The sequence below is a fragment of the Ochotona curzoniae genome, unplaced genomic scaffold (genome assembly GCF_017591425.1).
Source record: "Ochotona curzoniae isolate NIBS_2020 unplaced genomic scaffold, NIBS_Ocur_1.0 contig_64, whole genome shotgun sequence".
Taxonomy (NCBI): Eukaryota; Metazoa; Chordata; class Mammalia; order Lagomorpha; family Ochotonidae; genus Ochotona; species Ochotona curzoniae.
The window spans coordinates 1,953,740-1,972,860 of NW_024466502.1; the positions used below are offsets into that span (position 1 = coordinate 1,953,740).

The 19,121-nt window shown below is 48.5% G+C and overlaps 1 protein-coding gene across 1 annotated transcript in view; it reads right to left on the reverse strand.

Moving 5' to 3' along the window:
• MYO16 (myosin XVI) overlaps positions 1-19,121 on the reverse strand; it is a 361,148-nt gene that overhangs the window by 24,341 nt on the left and 317,686 nt on the right. Inside the window, exons 32-33 of the mRNA XM_040991535.1 lie at positions 15,857-16,015; positions 4,758-4,849 (exon numbers count right to left, since the gene is read on the reverse strand). Coding sequence (XP_040847469.1) covers positions 4,758-4,849; positions 15,857-16,015 — 251 coding nt within the window. The remainder of the gene's footprint in view (positions 1-4,757; positions 4,850-15,856; positions 16,016-19,121) is intronic.

Sequence of the window (19,121 nt, forward strand, 5' to 3'; positions counted from 1 at the left end):
TATAAAAACTCATCAGTGACATATTATTATAATGAATACTCAAAGATGACCAATGTTCATAGCTTTTATATTCTTTAAAAACAAGAGAATATTTTTTGAGGTTATGATAGAACCATGATAGATGCCCAAAATAACAACAGAAAACAACAAAACCAGCTGCCTTCATTGGCAAAGAGGTCACGCACAGGGATATGAAGATGATGTGCAATGAAGTGACAGTGTAAACACGACTCTGCTGCCGTCGCAACAGCTCATTCTGCAAGATCAACTGCAGACCCCGAAACAGCTGAATTATTAGTGACTTGACACCTGCTGTCCCCTCTGTTGTGTACTTTAAGACTTCTGCTCTATTTACAACACCTGTGTCAGGTGTTCCTGACTCCTGCCCTGAGTCAGCAGAAGGCTGCACTCCCAGCAACATAAAGACAAACCAAACTACCCAGAGGCCCCGTGGCTGGAAGACACTCTCCCTTCCACACACTCCTGAGCTGGCACGCTGCACACTCAAGTCTCGGCACAGGCTCAGTGGTTAAAGGCCGTGTGGTGTTGAGAAATGCTGTCTGGTTTTAAAGCCAAATTGCAAGGCTTCAGTGACCTACAGCATTCCACACTTGAGTCTGGGAAGTGTCACAAAGCCCCTCCAGGGTCAGCCCATGGAATTCCATGATGTAATGGTTTTATTCATGGCCAGATCTGCAGAAGGAAAGTCCTGCATACTCTAGTGTAGCTCACAGCATGGTCCTACCATTCAGTAGACGGCTGATGCAGCCCCACACCCCGGCCTTTCACCAGCCACATATATTAATTCAAGTTATAGTTTCTGCTACTTTGAAGGTAAAGCCACGCTGTCTAGCAAATTATTAAATTTTTGATGGAATAGGACAGAAACTGTGCTTTCTATAATCTGTGTCTCTGGGAAATCTGTGTCTCTGTGTCAGCTACTTGCTGAGATTCTATACCTTCTAGAATATGCTTGGGTTTATATGTGTTGGGGCAGAGTAGAAGTTACCCAGTACCCTGCCAAAGCCACATGGACACTCCATCCAAGAATGGCTGGAATGCAGACTCTGCACAGAAGGTCAACGCCTGCCATGATGACCCATCTGTCACCACAGAAGCACCCTGAGAAGCTCAAGACAAACCCTCAGACTCCATATTCCAGTGAGCTTCTGGAAGAACTCTAGCCACCTTTTCAAAAGGACCTTCCCTCCATCCATTCCTGTGTCATCCACTCAGATGTCAAAAAATTTTTTCCTAACCAAGCCATTAACCAGTTTCTTTTGCAGTACTAGGAGGGTCTCTTGATCTCCCATTCCTGCCCCCCACCCCAGACTGAGACCACCGCTGAGAGAACACTGCCCAAACTCAGCTCGAAGAAGCCTTGAAGAAGCCGTGGAGGAGAACAACACCCTTCTCCTTTACACAGAACAGAGGCGAGGAATGTGAAGAGTGGTCTAGAACTCTGCCCCCTTCTTCTTACCTAAGAATCCCATCCCCCAATCTCACAGCCCCTCCCCCCTATTCCCACCCATCTACCTGTGGCTCAGATAATCCCAGTCACGTCCCTCCTGCCCTGCCCCTGCCCCCCAGCCAATGCCCCAAGACTCCCACACCTTGCAGGCTCCCTGTATTGTATCAATGGGCTCTCTTCTCCCCTTCCTTCCCTTGTATCCTGGCTCTCCCCATCCTCCATCTTGCCCCCTTTCCCTGCCCTAGCAGTCCCCCATCCTGCCACCAAGGCAGGAGATGTGTCCCTTCTAACCTTTCCCCCCTCCCCCTGCTCCCGTTCCTACTCTGCTGGAATAAAGACCTCCTAATACCTCATCACGTCTGGTATTTTGGATTGTGGTAACCTAATCGAGAAAAGAGGGCTTGGCTGCGTGAAATTAGCTGCGTGTAAGAACTTTAACTGCGTGCATTTAAAACCTAACAATGTGTCTATGAAGATCAGAAAAGAATTTGTGCATAAAGTGCCAAAAATACTTCTTGGAGGTAAAATTAGTTTCACATCTATCTGCAGTACTGTAAAATGTGTCTCAGTCAAAAACTTCTGCTTGTAACTGCAGAAACTAACCTGGGGCTTCTTGAGCAAGTGCCAATTCCCGGAAGGCCAGAGAAGCTCAAGAGGTTGCAAGAATGGTGTGGTGGAGGTAGGAGGAAAGCAGTACCCAGCAGAAGACAGGCTCTGAGGATGCCACCACTGCCAGTGTCACCCCACAGGCTCTGAGGAGGCCACCACTGCCAGTGTCACCCCACAGGCTCTGAGGAGGCCACCGCTGCCAGTGTCACCCCACAGGCTCTGAGGAGGCCACCGCTGCCAGTGTCACCCCACAGGCACATGCTCTCTTTTTTTCCGTGGTTTCTCCCTCTCCACGGGGGATGGATTCACAGAGCCCAGCTCTGAATGTCACAGGAAGTGACAAGGGCATGCTCCTTTTGTATTTCCAAAGCACAAATGCTCTTCGTGGCTACCTGGGCTTTTACTTAGCATTTTATGGAACACCTGTCTGACTCTTGGGACCATCTTAATGGGTCATGACAGGTTCATCTCAGACACAGGATAGATGCTTCCAGCATCCAGTCCAACGGTGGACTCAGCAACGTGTTGATATTACACTAGGGGAATCACTAAACCATTTCCTTTCAGGGGAAAAAAAAAGGCTTGGAGACAGAGGCAGAAACAGAGAGCTTGACAGTGGACACACTCTGGTTACTCCAGATGCCTGTGGACACTGGACACTGGGAGGCGATGCAGGCACTCCACACAGCTGGCAGGGATGCAATGACTGAAGTCGCTTCTCCTGTTGCCTCTGAGTTTCTGCCCTGGCAGGAAGCTGGCCGGAGCCAGGAACTGGTGATGGGACTCTAACTCAGTCAGAGCCAGGAGCTGGTGCTGGGATTCTATAACTCAGATATTTCGAGGCGGGAATTAACATCTTAACTGCTTGATGAACACCTTGCCCCTTTACTTTCCATCCAAACAACACCTATGTCCTTTACCTTCCTTAAACGGATCTCATTAAAATCCCTACTGATGCTGATTCAAAACAGAGCCATTCTTAAAGAGGAATTCAATATTTAGTCAGCATTTAATTCTATCGTCATGTATCTAGTGGGTCCAAGACTGGTTTTAAAGAATTTCTCCTGAATTGCATTAGTGGCAAATCTATGATGTGGCCTGCCTGTATGTGTGCATATTCCCCTATAAATGTCACACAAGAGATAAATCCTGAAAGACGGGTGGCCATTCAACGCGAAGTTTCACATAACTCTTACGGTTTCTCAGCAGTGAGGAATCTGTCTTGCTGAGTGTTCACAATTTGTATGGAAAAAAGAGTCTGGTTTCCCATCCCCTTGCTGCCAGACAACTGGCGGCAGGGATGGCTTCATCAGAGATGCTCGGATCCGAAAAGAGGGAATGGAAAATGCATGCCGATGAGCTTTCTTGTTGCTCCTTGGCCAAGTCCACGGGAAACTTGAGGAAAAGCTACTGCGCCTCCTCTCTCATGTACATTCTTCAGAAATGGCTGCTGCTCTCAAGGCAAAGACATGCCAGTGAAGACCCTGGCTAGGGGGTCTGACGGCCCCGCACTCTGCTCTAAGGGCCAGACACCACAGAGGCATCCTGTGAGTCACCTTAGTTCCTGGGTCCAGTACTGACGGGAAAGGCAGGTGCTCCTTGGAGGGACATGAGCTGGGCTGTTTCCATGGCTGGCCCGCGTTTCCCAGCCCTCTGCCAATGCCTTAGTGCAAAGTGGTCTCTGCAGACTAGCCGGAAGATGTATTTATGAGACCAAAACTATTGATTGCTCCCACCACCTCGTGAGTGCTGTTAGGAAGACTCTGAGCTGACAACGAGGCAGTGCCTCGACCACACCAAACACTCTGCTAAAAGTTGGTTGTTGACTGTGGAGCTGATTTAATGGAAACATCTGGGTACTTGGCAGGCTCCATTTAGATTTTTTTACATAAATGTTTGACATAATAAAGTTTACACTCTACATACAATAAGACTCCTGCTGTTAAGCCAATCATCTTTTAACACCCTGATAAGTCTCCCTAATTACTGGTTTGTGCAGCCCCTTGAACACAATGTCATATATATATATTTTTAAGGTAGTTATTAAAAGTAACATATTGAGATTAATCCTAAAAAAGGAATGAATTGCATAAAGTATCTTTTACAAACACTGATGGGTTTCTCTGGAGATGGCCCTCATCTACTGAGCCTTACGGGAAGTCGCTGTATCTAAGCGCTCTCATGAGCAGCACTCTTATTTTGATTTTACGCTGTTGTCATCACGTTATGTTTTAAAGGAATTTGAATGACATGGGCTCTGAAGGCAGGCGTTGAGAGGCAGTGGCATGTCATAAAACTGTAGGTGCTTCAAGCATTTTATCTCCGTGCTGCCATCACCAATAGCCTTCCTACATTAGTCAAGGGCAAAGGCACACAACACACCAACATCACTCAGCAGCTGGAATAGCATCACCTGACAGCGATTTTGAAGTACCACGACGTAGCTGATGTCTCAAACATGCCATTTAAAATCACCGATCAATTTCTAGTTGTAATTTTCTCTCTGTGTTCTGAAACATACAGAATATTGGAGTCCCCAAGGACAGAGGAGAGGGAAGATGGGGAAACTGTGGAGCAGAGGGTGGAGGTGAGTTGTGGAGCGGAGGAGGGACCTGGCGCGATCACGACTTCGCCACTGTCTTGTAATTTCTGTCACTTTTGCATGCGAGATCCTTACCTGCGTGGTGTGGCTCTCCCTGTGTCTCTGAAATGAGGACATCGCTGTGCTGCTCACAGACACCCCGGAGTACCTACCGTCTTCAGACACACCTGTGGAGGTCAACAAACATGGCAGTTACCTTGTGTCCGCCTTCCCTCTTCACGCATGCAGCCCTCAGTGCAACGAGCTCAGCACAGTTCACGTGCTGAAACGGGCAGCACTGAATGCCAACTGAGACTCGAGTTTGCCCTCCTTTGTGGCTTGTTTTCATTTGGTAAAGAGCAAACATGCACACAGAAGAGACAGGATAAAATGAAGACATCCATCATAGTAACATGTGCGTTGGCCCAGAGGTGCTGAGGGGAGACGGGAAAGGTTTCTGGAGCTGCAAGAGGGAAAGAATAGTTTGCTTTATACTTCATCCGCAGGAAGGCAGGGAGGCAAAAAGGTGTGACCTGCAGCAGAGGCATGACCAAGTACACGTGCTGGCTAATGCTCCCGTGGGTGGTTCAGTGGGCGCACAAGAGGGAAGTGACAAAGTTCCATGAGAAAAGGATGGGGACACACCTATTCATTACAGCACCAGTCTGTAACTATTACTTAATTCAAATGCTGGATAAAGAATGGGCTCAGGAATTTTGCCCCTCACCCTGACAACATATACACATCCAGGAATGTGCTTCTGTCACCCTGCTAGCCAGGAGCAGTACTTCCCAGTCGCAGCACTCCTGGCAGCTCAGGCCCTGCAGTTCTTTAAGGGGAAGAGTAACGGGGCAGCTGGCTGACCTGCACCTTGGCGCACGCTTGGCAGAACTGCTGCCTTCATCCACGGTTGCCAGTGAGTCCCCAAAACGTGCCCTGACATTGCCAAAAGTCCCCTGGGAGTGATGTATCACTACCGGGGGCTTGATGAAGGAGTGTAAATAGAAAAGGGAGTAATCCCTCTCCGCCCCCCGCAACGGAATGAGTTTAACTGGAGACATGTAAATTCTCAGCGATTACCACTCTCACCCAAGAGCATCATTAACTAGCACGGTGTCATTGATTAAACACATACAAGATTCCCAAATTAAAAATCACTTGAAAATCACTGCACATTTTCTCCAATTACAGGAGAGCTAGCCCCTCAGGGAAGCCTGCACTCGTGTCAGCACAGAACAAGGCCAACCAACTGATCTTCTGCCATGGAGAGGCTGCCTTGACCGAGATGGGCAGCCTGCTACTGCAGGACCATCCCAGCTACGAGCAAGGGCAGCGCGCTGGGGACTCTGGGACGCTTCGGCAGCTGCTGCAGGACTATCCCAGCTACAAGCAAGGGCAGCGCACTGGGGCCTCTGGGACACTTCGGCAGCTATCAGGCAGGGACTGAATACTATGGAATTCAAACAGGTAGATGGCAGGCTGAGACTTCTAAGACCAGCACAAATTAGAGCAGATGAGCGAAGAGCTGACTAACAGCATCAGAGTGCTTCCAGGTAGCCTGGGCACAGCCAAGGCACTTGGGATTTACAAGGTCCAGGTGGTGCGGGAGGCGAGGAGCTGCCCACAAAGAGAATGAAGGTCCATTTCTGGAGATGTCTGTCCACTGGACTGCCTACTGAGACAGGGGACGAGAACAGGGATTTGCTTGTCAAAACTGAATGCCACATTACAAGCTTGCTGTCAGAATCAAAGCAGAACCTCAATTTAGATGATCAGGGTTCAAACTCAGACTGAGATCAGCAGTGGTGCGTGCATCACCGAGGGTCAGAGGAAGCTCAGCAGTCACGGAGGGCCGGTCTCTGAATGCAGCCCAGGGAAACGGGCTGCATGGTGAAGGCAAGCCCCCTTCCTCCAGGGGCTTCCAAGCTGCTGAACAGCTCCTTCAGCTGGGCACGCCAGAGGGGGGTTAAGTAGAGCAGGGAGAGCCGCCCTTGGGGAGAGCAGGGCCGACTGGCCACAGGCTTCGTGTGCTGCTGAGTTTGGAGGAAAAGGCACAGCGTGGACGTGGACACACGTGAATGGACAGCAGCAGCAGAGATGCGGGAAGGAGGCACCGGGCTCCTTCCCGGCCAGGTAGATGCGGGAAGCTGGAGAAGGCTGGAAAGTGAAGCAGGCATGACAGGAGAGGCCTTCTCAGAATATTCTACAGGAATTTCACCAGATTCTGTAGACAGTGAGGAGCACCATGGAGGGATGCGACCCTGTTAGCCAAACAGAAAACTAAGCGGCATTTCATGTCTGTGTGCTGAAGAAATCACTGGCCCCAGAACCCATGGCAGGGGTCCGCGTCGAGGGGCAGGGGGCCGCAGTGTGCCACGGGAGAGGGAGATGGTAGGGGGCCCTGCAGTGTGCCACAGGAGAGGGAGATGGGCAGGGGGCCGCAGTGTGTCATGGGAGAGGGAGATGGGCAGGGGGCTGCAGAGGCCCTGCGTGAGAGGCTCTTCTAGAACAGGAGGATGCAGACCCTGGGAATGAGAACCGGGTGTGGAAGGAATCCTTGAAGAGCGTGGCCAACCTCACCAAGGCCAACACGCCCTGGGAAGAGCATAGGCAATGCCTACACGCTGCAGATGCAGGGAAGGTGAGATGGTAGGGCTGACATGTGTTAGTCCATGGCCAATGAGAGATTTTCTTGTTGCTTTCTAAAGGCAAATGATCCAACAACAAACCATGATGGAAAAAAGTAAATTAACGTCTAATCAGGCTAAGAATATCAGAAATAGAAAATGCAAATCTAAAAGGAAATTCATGGAACACTTACAGCAACTAAAAGACTTTAAAATATCCTCCAAGACAAAGTAAAGGGCTGACTTCAGGTTTTTAAAATGGTTGCAGAATAGGATAGAGGATCAAGGAGACGCAAGTAACACGGCGAATGCTGAGCACACTATGTATTGCCATAAGTGTGCAGAGGAGCGTACATGACGCTACGACGGTCCATCCATTGTATTTCAGAACCTTTTATCACAGATTCCCAAAGTCACAGGAAAGCGAAGGAAACACTTAGCGAAAAGACCGTGTCCCTCCACAGAGTTCCGAGCTTGCTTCACCTGTCATATTCTCTAGAAAAATCCCAGAAATAAAGTAATTTCACCTGGTAGACAGCACTGGTGAGTCTCACCAATAATGGCTTTAAAAAAGGTGTTTAAGCGTAGCAGTGATTTGCACTTGCAGTTAAAGGGTGTTGGGAAAGACCCCCAGAGAATGTCTAAAACCTTGGGGACAGAGGATTATGTAGTGCCATTTAACTGGCTCTGCACAGTGCCTCCCACTTAGCCTACCCAGCCAGGCGGGGTCGGGGCAAACTTTGCAGACTCTGGGACTCCCTACTTGCAGAGGTCCCCAGAAAGGTGGGGTTCCATCTCTGAGGTGGCTCGCACACACTCTGGCTCTTCCTGACACAGCTGTCTCCACAGGGAGCTTGAGACCCCAAGAATCCCTCTTACAGAACAACACATCTTTTCCCAGTACATCATTTAAGGTTCCTTGAATAGCTAAGCATGTCCATAGTGGTAGACCTCCTCTGGCCTACACTGTAACAGGACCACGGTCTGTGGCCTCCTACCTCCTCAGAGAAATTACACAGTGGTTCCCGAGCAGGAATCCCCCAAAGCTATCCACATGGGAGACTCAGGGAACCTACGAGGGTGGCCACTCAATGCTGGGAGCAGAGTTACACATTGCCAGCGATTTCTGGCTTCTAGGGGACAGGGGAGCACTAAGGGCTTTGTAATTAAACCTTCCCTGAAGCCACACACAGCAATCGCCTTGGAGACAGGCTTCTTGTCAGCTATGGCAGGGATCTCTGCCCGGGGCTCTGGTGATTGCTGAAGTAGAAGGTGTAGAAATGTGATGACTCTGGGGTCCTGGCATCTATGTGAAGAGCCCAGAGGGCTGAGGGAGCCAGGGCACAGCTGTCATGCTGCTGCTTAGCCACCACCTCCATCTTCTTCCACTTAAAGGATGTGCAAATTAGCACTTTAAGACGTTTCCAACTAGGAGGAGTGGGGACGGGCACATTGCATATGACCTGGGGAGCTCTCTGCCTTTGCAAAGATACCTTCTGTTGCCCAACACAGATCATTGCAGAACAGCCCAGAGTCAAGTGGAGACCTGCTTCCCGTTCTACGGAGAGAACAGAATGCAGTTCCAAAGGAATCCGTACAATTTCCATACACAAACTGCAGCAAAATGCATACCGAAGTGCATCTTATGGGCTGCTGGCCAGGGGTCTGGGCGGGCCAGGGGAGGCTGATGCATGCCATTCCTGGTAGTTCCGCCATGGGCAGCTTGACAGCGTGCATGGTGACAAGTTCCACAGAGGGTCGGGCTCCAGGCAGAGAATGCCACTCTTCAGACGATGTTTATTGGCACAGATAACCCCTTACATGACCAACACAGTGCCCGCAAGAAAGCAGTCATCCCAAAGCATGCGCGGCCTTCCGGAATGGCCCTATTTCTTGACACTCAGCAGAAGGTGTTCTTAAGAAAGAAATTCACGCCGATCAGAAAACACCCCATACAGAAAACCTCTCCAGCCTCAAAAAGAAGCACCTTCATGTTCACGCTGTTGTGCGTGATGCAGCCCAAATACTGACGCTCTAATCAAATGATAAGTAACTCAAGCCCAGGGAATAATTAAGTGTACAAAAGAAGACCTAAGTCTGTGTCTGCATTAGCCAGAGCATGGCAGTTAAGGTAAGTGATAGCTGTAATTACTCACACATGACTCTATTTCTGCAAATGAACAAACATCATTATTTCTGGGAAACAGTGGTAGCATACAGATACTGGTACATTCAAGAGGAAGTGTTTCCTAGAAAAGTGACGTGAGCTGGGGTTCTGTTGGACCTTTGAGCTATTTTAAACATTGACTTTCATCCTGAACCTTCACTCAGCCTGTCCATGACTGTTCTGTACTAATTGCTTTGAGAGAACGTGTGAGCACGGATATTCCACCTTCTGACGCACACAGTGGCAGTGTTTGGGATAGCTGCCCTTTCTGTAGGATTCACTGGTGGCAGACGACATGCAGTCCGTTTCTCCTTCGCTGAGGGCCTGATGACATGGGGTATGGGGTTGGGTCCTCTAATGGCCACCTGCAGCATCTGGGTACCCAGCAATTCAGAGTTCAAAAAAGTAGAATCGTTTCAACACGCCACGTTGCTTTCAAGGGGTCAGTTCCCAAGGCAGATCATTTTTGTGGCCTTAAGTTGTGAGATCTTCAATGGTGATGACGCAGAACCAGCTTCAGGGCAAGGCCTGCTGCTTGGAGGGCGACCCTGCAGGCAGTGTGCTGGGGTTGGGTGTGTGCGACCTGGTGCCTTTGCGCTTCATTTCCCATGGTCCGTTTCAACCAGAAATCCCCATGGGCATCTCTGTTTTGGTTCCGTGGGCTTCCGCTGGTTCTGTTGGCTTTGTTTCAAAATCTAGAGAGAAACTCAGGGTAAACGTTCTATGACCATTTCCAGGCATCATAATTTCCTTCTTGAACCAAAATAAGAAAAATATCAAATACCAGGGAAAAGGAACATTTCCTCTTCCTTGCCTGCCGCTCCCTCGCTCTCACTCTGCCCCTCAGTCTTTATTCTCTTTCTTTTAAACTGTGACACTGAGGCTCCCAGGCTGTCAGGAAAGAACCCCCTGCCTGCTCACAGGAGCTGGGCTGCTGGCTCTCTCGTGTTGGGCAGTCCCAATGCCAAGGGAACCTGTTTTCCCAGCTCCTCCTCCCCTTCAGATTCTTGCCAGACTTCATATCTTGTTGGAAATTCACACTGGAATTGTGATGGGTGAAGTTGGACGCCATGGAAATGTTTATTGAGATTCCTCTTCATGTCTCTTGTTGCTTTCTTTCCAAACTTTTAGTGAATCTTCTTAGTTAAATATGCTGAAAATTATTGTGTCTCAATTTGTTTTTTTTTCCCCGACTTCTTCATTGTTTAAGCTCTTTCTTGTCTCACTCAGGGCTAGAAGGGGTGTTTAGCTACTGTTTCTTCCCTAAATTTTATGTGTTTCTCCCTTTTTAAAAAATACTTATTTATTTTTTATTGGAAAGGCAGATTCACAGAGAAAAGGAGATACAGAGAGAAAGATATCCATCAATGGAGCTGAGCTGATCCAAAGCCAGGAGCGAGGAGCTTTGTCCAGGTCTCCCAAGCAGGTGCAGGGTCCCAAGGTTTTAGGCTGTCCCCTACTGCTTTCCCAGGCCACAAGCAGGGAGCTGGACAGAAAGTAGATCAGCTGGAATGCAAACTGGCACCCACACGGGATCCTGCGCATGCAAGGTGAGGATTCAGTCACCTGGCTACCATGCCGGACTGAAGTTTTATGACTTACTGCTGGACACTTACCTCTGTGGTCACCAGGAGTTGCTCTGTGTGCTTCAGCTGGGGGAGGATAAAATGTATCACTCCTATGCCCTGATGGCACCAACTGTTGCTCTGCCCACCCCGGCTCCGTTCCCTACAGCCCCAATACTGTCCTAAATTGAGTGGCTATTCCTGCAATCTCGGGGAGTATTCTTCCTCCTCCTCTTTTATCTGGAAGAGTTTGGGCTGTACTGGCACATGAGTTCATCTTTGGAATTTCTAAAGAATTCCGCACGGAGAAACCATCTGGGCCCAGGTAGGCCTATGGTAATCAGTAACAAATGCAATGAATTAATTTAATTGCATTTTTAAGCTTTGCTACTTCTTTTTTTTTCTATTTCAGTTATTTTTGGGGGTGTGGGGGAAAGGTGAAGGGAGAAATGTGTTGTTCATGCGAATTTATCCATTTATCTGGGCATAACATGGTTCGCAGCATTCTCTGGTCACCATGCGTTAATTTCTGAAAGACACACGGTGCAGTCCTGGAGTTTACTGACATTCATTCCCTTGGTCTCCCGGTCAGCCCTGCAAAAGAACTGTCAGTCTTGTTAAAGAATTCCAAATTAATTGTTCAAAGGAGATGCTTTTTTTGGACATCGCACATGGTTTATAATGAAAGTTTTGGTGTTGTTATTTTCCTGCTGTTTAATTTCTGGTTCTAAGTTTCTGACATTTTTGACATGATTTCGATTCGCAGGTCCCTCACAAAGCACAAAGGCCGAAAGCGACGCCTTTCCGGTCACTAAGATGTCAGCCATGGCCCACAGGACTGCTATGTCACACTTCCATTCCATTGCCTCACTTTCCTTTCTGGTTTGTTGCTTCCTCCTGAATGTATTGCATGGAGATCTACTTCTTTCCTAAGATCTTCTCTTTTAAACACACATTTATTTCAATTTATTTGAGAGGTAAAGGGATAGAGAGAATATGGATGATTCCACCACCAGGTTGTTCATATCCCATAAAAGCGGAGACCGGGCTAGGCTGAAGCAGGGGCCTGGAACTCCAGCTGAATCCTTCATGCAGACGGCTTTGTCCATGCAGCTAGCTGATCACTGCTGCTGCCTCCACGGTGCACGCTGGCAAGCTGGCATGAGAAGCAGAGCCAGAATCCAGGCACTGGATGTGGGTGCAGGCAGCCCAGCGGGGGCCTTCACTGCAGCACCAAACACCAGAGATGCATTCTGATCTCCTAAAAGCATGGGCGTTGACAGACCGTAACTTTTCCATGTTTTCCATCTAGCCCTTCAGTGTTTTATTTGTTTGTCTTCAGAAATATTAGTATTTAAAATACTGTGTTGGGGTAGACACTATGGCAAAGAAGGTCCAACTGCTGTCTGGGACACCTGCTTCCAACAGTGGAGCGCCTGCATTCAGGTCCCACTTTCACTGAGTCTGTGCCTGGCTGGCGGCGGACAACGGGCCAAGGACCAGGGTCCCTGCCACCCGTGGGGGCCAGGACAGAGTGCCCGTGGAGCCAGGACAGAGTGCCCGTGGGGGCCAGGACAGAGTGCCCGTGGGGGCCAGGACAGAGTGTCCTTGGGGCCAGGACAGAGTGCCCGGTTCCTGACTTCACCCTCTGGTCATGGCAGGTGTCAATTTCTCCCTCCCTCTCTCTCTTTCTCTCTCCCTCTTATTCTTCCTCTCCCTCACCCTCTTTTTTTAGTTATTTTTATTGGAAAGGCAGATATTTAGAGAGGAGGAGAGACAGACAGGAAGATCTTCCATTTGATGATTCACTCCCTAAGTAGCCACAATGGCTGGAGCTGAGCCGATCTGAAACCAGGAGCCTGAGCCTCTTCTGGGTCTCCCACGCAGGTGCAGAATCTCATGGGTTTGGGTCATCCTTGACTGCTTTCCCAGGCCACAGACAGGGAACTGGATGGGAATTGGGGCTGCCGGGATTAGAACCGGTGTTCATACAGGATCCCAGGCCTGTGAGGGGAGGAATTTATCTGCTAGGCTATCAAGCTGGGCCCTAGAAGTGTTTTATTAATCAATTCTCTTCAATGTAGTTTCATACTAAATGAGTCTTTTTAAAGTTTTACACAACTGAGACAACCCCCGTGTTTAGATGTGGTTTAAGATCTGTCAACTAAAATTTAAACTTGCTTTAACTTTCAGATTTTCCTAGTTTGCCATTCTTCCCCGTAGTTTAGTGGATTGGATCTTTATTCATCCTTCTTTGATGTGTTTAGAAATTGAACATCCCATAGGCATCCTTGTGTCAGCTGATCTGAGTTCTGACGAGCAATTAGTCTTATCAGTATGTGAAGTGGGACGCACCTGTGTCCGTCTGACGCCCTCAGGATTCCTTCTTCCCTCCACTCTAAGTGTTTTGAGTTACAGTGTTTCTTTTTTTTACTTCTGAAAACATCCTTAATTCTCTTCTTCACCCACGGGAACAGTAATTTACCGCATTCTGATCAGTGCTGTATGTGAGCCCAAGGACTTGTCGGTGCTGTTTCCTGAGGGCAAACGGGCCACGCACCTGCAGGCCACTGACACTCCTGCTTGTCTGCCGTGCCCCTGAGCTCAGCTGCCATTACCTGCTGCTCTGCCCCAGGGTTTTTCCCTCTCCAGAGCATAACACACGCAGAATCACACTTCTGGCCCTTTGATTCTGACTCGCGCTTGGTGAAATGTGTTGGACCTGCCCATTCTGCTCTTTGTGAAGCCCGCCTGCTGACATACTGCACAGCCTGCCCAGCTGCTGGCCAGCTGTATGATGGAGCCCACTTCGGGGCAGTCACACCTCCTTAGAATCCTCTCCCTCAAAGTGAGGACTGAATTTAGGGACCCATTCTCAACACAGAGAATGTGACAGGGGTGTAGGTATGTGACATGTCAGGCAAACACTGTGGCTTGCATTCTGGGTGCCATCTCTGGCATGCTTGACCTGAGGGAAGCCAAATGCTGTGGTGTGAGGCTGTCCAGACAGGAGGCCGACGTCATGGGCCTGGACGTGAATTTCCTGAGTCTGGCCATGAGCAATGAGGACCCTTGAGAACGAGAGCCATCCCTCAGTCAGGGCTTAAGATGGCTTTGGTTTTGGCTGATGCCCTCAGATGGCAGACAGCACTGCCAGCCTCAGGGCCCACAGAAGGCACAGAAGGGGAAATAGCGTCTGCATCGAGTCTGGGTGCAATCCAGTCACCAGCTGAAAGCACCGGAGGGACTTTTCGGAATTCCATGACTGGCTGAAGTAGACACTGTCTCATTTCTCGCACGAAGACTTTCAGGAGTAGGATCACTGGGTTCTAGCAACGGTTTATGTTGAAGCTGATGAGTCTACCAACTGCTCTGTGGTGCCTTGGTTAGTGTTGGGGACTCTCTGCCATTTCTCACCACGCTTCTCTCGGTCACGGCTTCTCCCCTCTCTCCCCAGGATTCCAGTAACCCTCCCAGCTGGGTCCTGTGTGCCCCTTAGCCATTTCCTGGCATTCCCATTTTTGTCTTTGGATCCTTCATGTTCCATTCTAGAGATATCCTGACTCACCCGTTGCCTCTCCAGTTTATTTTGTAATAGATTTTATTTGAATATAACTTTACTTTACTTATTCCACTCTTTTTTTTTCAATTCTATTAGATAGGTTTCTTTATCATTTCCAATTTCTTTAATCTTGTGAAACAGAGAAATACTGGGTTTCGGGTGCATTGCATGTATTTGAGCTCACTCTTTGCAGCACTTGTAGCAGTAGTGCACTTGACAGCTGTTTCTGCTTGTACTTTTATTCTGTGTACTTACATGCCCGGTTAGATTTGGGTGGTGTGCGGTGTTTCTGAGGCCTGTCCTTGTTCATAGGTTTACGTGCGCTTCTCCCAGGAGTCTGCAGCCCTGTTCTCTTGGAGCATCTCAATCCAATTTCCGACTTCCGGGATAATTTACGGGTGAGCTCAGGCCCCTGGTTTCCGTTCACCATGGCTCTCAGGATGGACAGCTTAAGACCCACCTCGGTCTGGTGGGACCCAGACTCACATTCTATGCCTGTATCTCCAGGAGGCACGGGAGGCACAGCTGCACGTCTCAGCCTTCTCTCCGGACAGGCAGGTGCCCCTAGTATATCAAGATACAAGCTTCCATGCAAGACTGATAGGCACCCCTCATCTTCCTCTCCACCCACACCGGTGCCGTGGCAACAGCTCATGATCCAGACAGAACTGCAGTGCTTCTGATCAGAACTGACAAAAATCCCACTGACTCTCATGGATGTTATGGATGGTCCCAGGGAAAGCTCGGCCTAATCTAACAGTCGGGAGCGCCTGAATTCCTTCCTGTGTGAGATAGACATGTATGTTTCAGCAGCCATTCCACAGCATTGGCTACACACAACCAAACTTATAAAGGAAGTCCGGCACCTACTGTCCGTCCATGTTACTGGACATGCCCAGGGAAGCCTGGCACCTACTGTCCCTCCATGTTACTGGACATGCCCAGGGAAGCCTGGCACCTACTGTCCCTCCATGTTACTTTCCTGCGCACTTCTTAGAAGACACATATTCTCAAGCTAGAATTATTCGTGGAGCATCCATTTTTTCCTGCCCCGTGTAAGATGACCTCCCAAATCCCTGCAAAATCAACAAATATCAAATACAATGTGATTTACTCTGAATAATAATTGGCTGAAAATCATTCTTACAGTTTCACAGCTAATAGTCTGTTTTCTAGTTCTTAGGCCTTTGTATTTTAAATCTATTCTTCCAAGGACAGGTTGATAAAATCTTAAGACATTTACATATTTACTTTTGAATTTAGACAGGGCTTACCATTTGAGACTGAATTTCCATTTTCAGCAGTTATTGCACTGGATATGGAATTAGATAACTGGATTCCATGGCTATTTGCATTTTTATCTCGAGTCTCTGAAGCAAGTTCTGATGGAGGGAGACCATCCCGGACAGTCAGGTTCATGTTAGTTTCAATACCTAAAATAAATTTCAAAAGACACGATTATTTTATCATACAATATACCAAACAGTCTTGAAATCAAAGTTTAGAAGAAAATCATAGAACTCATCAAATCTTAACTATAATGAAAACAAACTGATATTAATCCTCACTTAAGTCCGTGGCTTATGCAATGCTCACCACGTTGTGCAATGCTACTGTTAAACACAGAGAGAAGGGAAACAGATTTCATAATCTGAGTTTCCAAACATACCAACACACACATCACACAGCATGCTGTAGGTTGCCCAGCTACAGAAGGCAACCCGTTCAAGTCCCTAATTTTTGTTTTTTAACTCATAACTTTGGAATAGACTAAGGCAAAATTCGCAATTCTGATGAAAGCAGAAACACAAGAACCTTTTCCATAAGTTCATAAAAAAATGGACTCAAAATACGGTTCTTTTGATGCAGCCATTTTCGAAATGTATACATGGTTTCTTCATGGTATACATTTGCTTTGAACTTTCCGAGGACTTTTTATAGTTTCAAACATATACAACACTATTGTGAAAGCCTCTGTTAGCCTTTTCGGAACTGTAATAGTGAAAACACCACTGTGCATTTTAAGCACTAAAATGATTCCTGAAGGGTGACCTGGGTGCTCACATTGCGTGTTCTGAGATGTACTGGCACAGAAGCCACAGTCCCCATGTAGCAATACAGACACTCTGATTTTTCCAAAAACTACGTGGTCACTGACCAAGGAGATGCAGGCAATGCCAAGGCTGGGGAGTTCCTTGGCGTTCCTACAGGACCTGTGGGCAAGGTCCACACGTGGGCAGAGATCGCAAACCAAGCACCAGTGTCCCACACAGCCATTTCCCATTGCCCACCACTCCCTGAGCTGCAGCTCTTTTTCAGGCTGTGCAGGTTCTCCTGGGATAGGCCTTCATGTTTCAGGAACCGCACAAAGCTTCCCGCCTCTTGGGAGGATTTTTTTTTTAAGACTTATTTAGTTAAAGGCAGAGCCTCAGCTAGAGATGGCCAGATCTTCTCTCTAATGCTTCACTCCCCAAATAGTCTCAGCAGTCAGAACTGAGGCAAGCCGAAGCCAGCAGCCTGAAATTTCTTCCTGGCCCCCCAGATGGGTGCAGGGAGCCAAGTGCTTCGGGCTTCTTCTACTGCTCTCAGGCACATAAGCAGGGAGCTGGGTGAGACCTGGAGCAGCTGGAGAGGAACAGCTGTCCATATGGGGTGCTGGATGTTTTGTGGGACAAGTCTCAGCTACTACATAATGGACTATCTTAAAGATAAACCTTGCTGGGGCCTGGTGCACTAGGCAGCCTAGTGGTTAAAAGTCCTTGCTTTGTATGTGTGGGAGCCCATATGGATGCCAGTTTGTATCCTAGCTGCTCTACTTCCTTTCCAGCTCCCTGCCAGTGGCCTGGGAAAGCAGTAGAGGTCGACCCAAGGCCTTGGGATCCTGCACCCACATGGGAGACCCAGAAGAAGGTCCTGGCTTCTGGCTCCTGGCTTTGGATCAGCTCAGCTCTGGCCATAAACAACAGAAGACAGCCCGAGTCACTGAGTCCCCACAACAACGCAGAAGACTCAGATGCTCCCAGATCCTGTTTTAGGGTAGCCCAAACCTACTCAGCTCAGCTCTGGCCATAAGTCTGCCTTTGCAATAAATAAATAACTATAAGTAAATAAGTCTTTAAAAGTGAAAAGATAAACCTTTAAGTTTTAGGTCAACAAATTATTCAAAAGCGGTAATACACACCATTTGCATAATTACACTTTAGATTGAGTGAAACAGCATTTTCGCACTTCTGAGCCAAAACCCAAACCAGGCTCCCCTGGGCAGTGATGCTACTGGTGCTTTAGTCCCCGGAGAATCAGGGTTACTTTCATATGGCTGGAACATGCCAGGATGGAACTTTAACAAACTCTAATTACATTTTCTGTTCACTAAAAGACAGACTGCATTGTGCAACAGACATGCTTAAAACTCTTGATAGAATTTCTGTTGCCTGAAATCTGAAGAAAAGGAGAGAGGATGGGGAGAGAGGGAGAGAAAGGAGAAAAAGGGAGAAAGGATTGTTAATCAGGGTTGGTTGGTTGGTTGCTTGCTTGGTTCTTTCTGACTCTTCTTCTGGGACTCACCCTTTCACGCACCCGAATCCTGTGCTCAGCCGTGCTACAGCATCAGGTGCTTGTCCAGTGCCCCTGGACGGTCCAGGGGCACCTGGACCAGTGCACCTGGACAGTCAGTGATGCAGTGTGTGCATGGCCACTCCCCTACTGGCCCTGTACAGCAGGTGGGTCCTGCGCCAGGTCACCTGCACAGATCTCTCAGTTACACAGAGCACGGGTCCTCTCTGCTGAGCAAGAACCGTGAAGAGGCAGAGGGAGGAAATGCTGGCTAGACTGTACCAGGGAGGAGCAGAGCTGCGTGAATGCGGTAGAAGACATCATCCTCAAAGGATCAATGGAGCCACAGGCCTCCCAACCCAGTGCATGAAGGAAAGCGAAAGACCTCGGCTAAGCCATGACACAAGCACAAAGCTGAGTCGGCCTTAACTGCTTAGCCTTAACTGCAAAGTTACGGAACGGCCTGAGAATGAAGAGACATCTACCCAGTGTAGTCGGCTCCAGTTTGCCTTTTCAGAAAAAGCGTCAGCCTGTCAATAAAGCAGGTTGAGTTTTCACACTTGGATCACTGACACACTACACTGAGACACATCTGCCCACACTTCCAGTGTGGCTGTTTCATTGCACTTGCACCATTTGTAATTCGGTTGTTTACTGAGTTATTTAGTTATTTCTTGTGCCAGGGTCTTAGGTGCCAGGCGCTACAAAATTACTCCAGATACAGAGTTTGACTCCCAGCAAGCTCTCTGACAATAACCAAGTAAGCACTCAGGCAGATCACTGGAAAGGGGACACTCTAAGCTAGAAGGACAAAGAGCACTGGGGGCTACCTGGCATTCTGACAGCATGGGTCACAGCCAGGATCCCAAGGTCACCTTAACTTCCAGGAGGAGGAGAGGACACCTGTGTTGGACTTAATGTTGAGGCCTGGTGGGTTAAGCTGTTACTCCTGCCACATTGGCAATTCTAAGTGGATGCCAGCTCCTG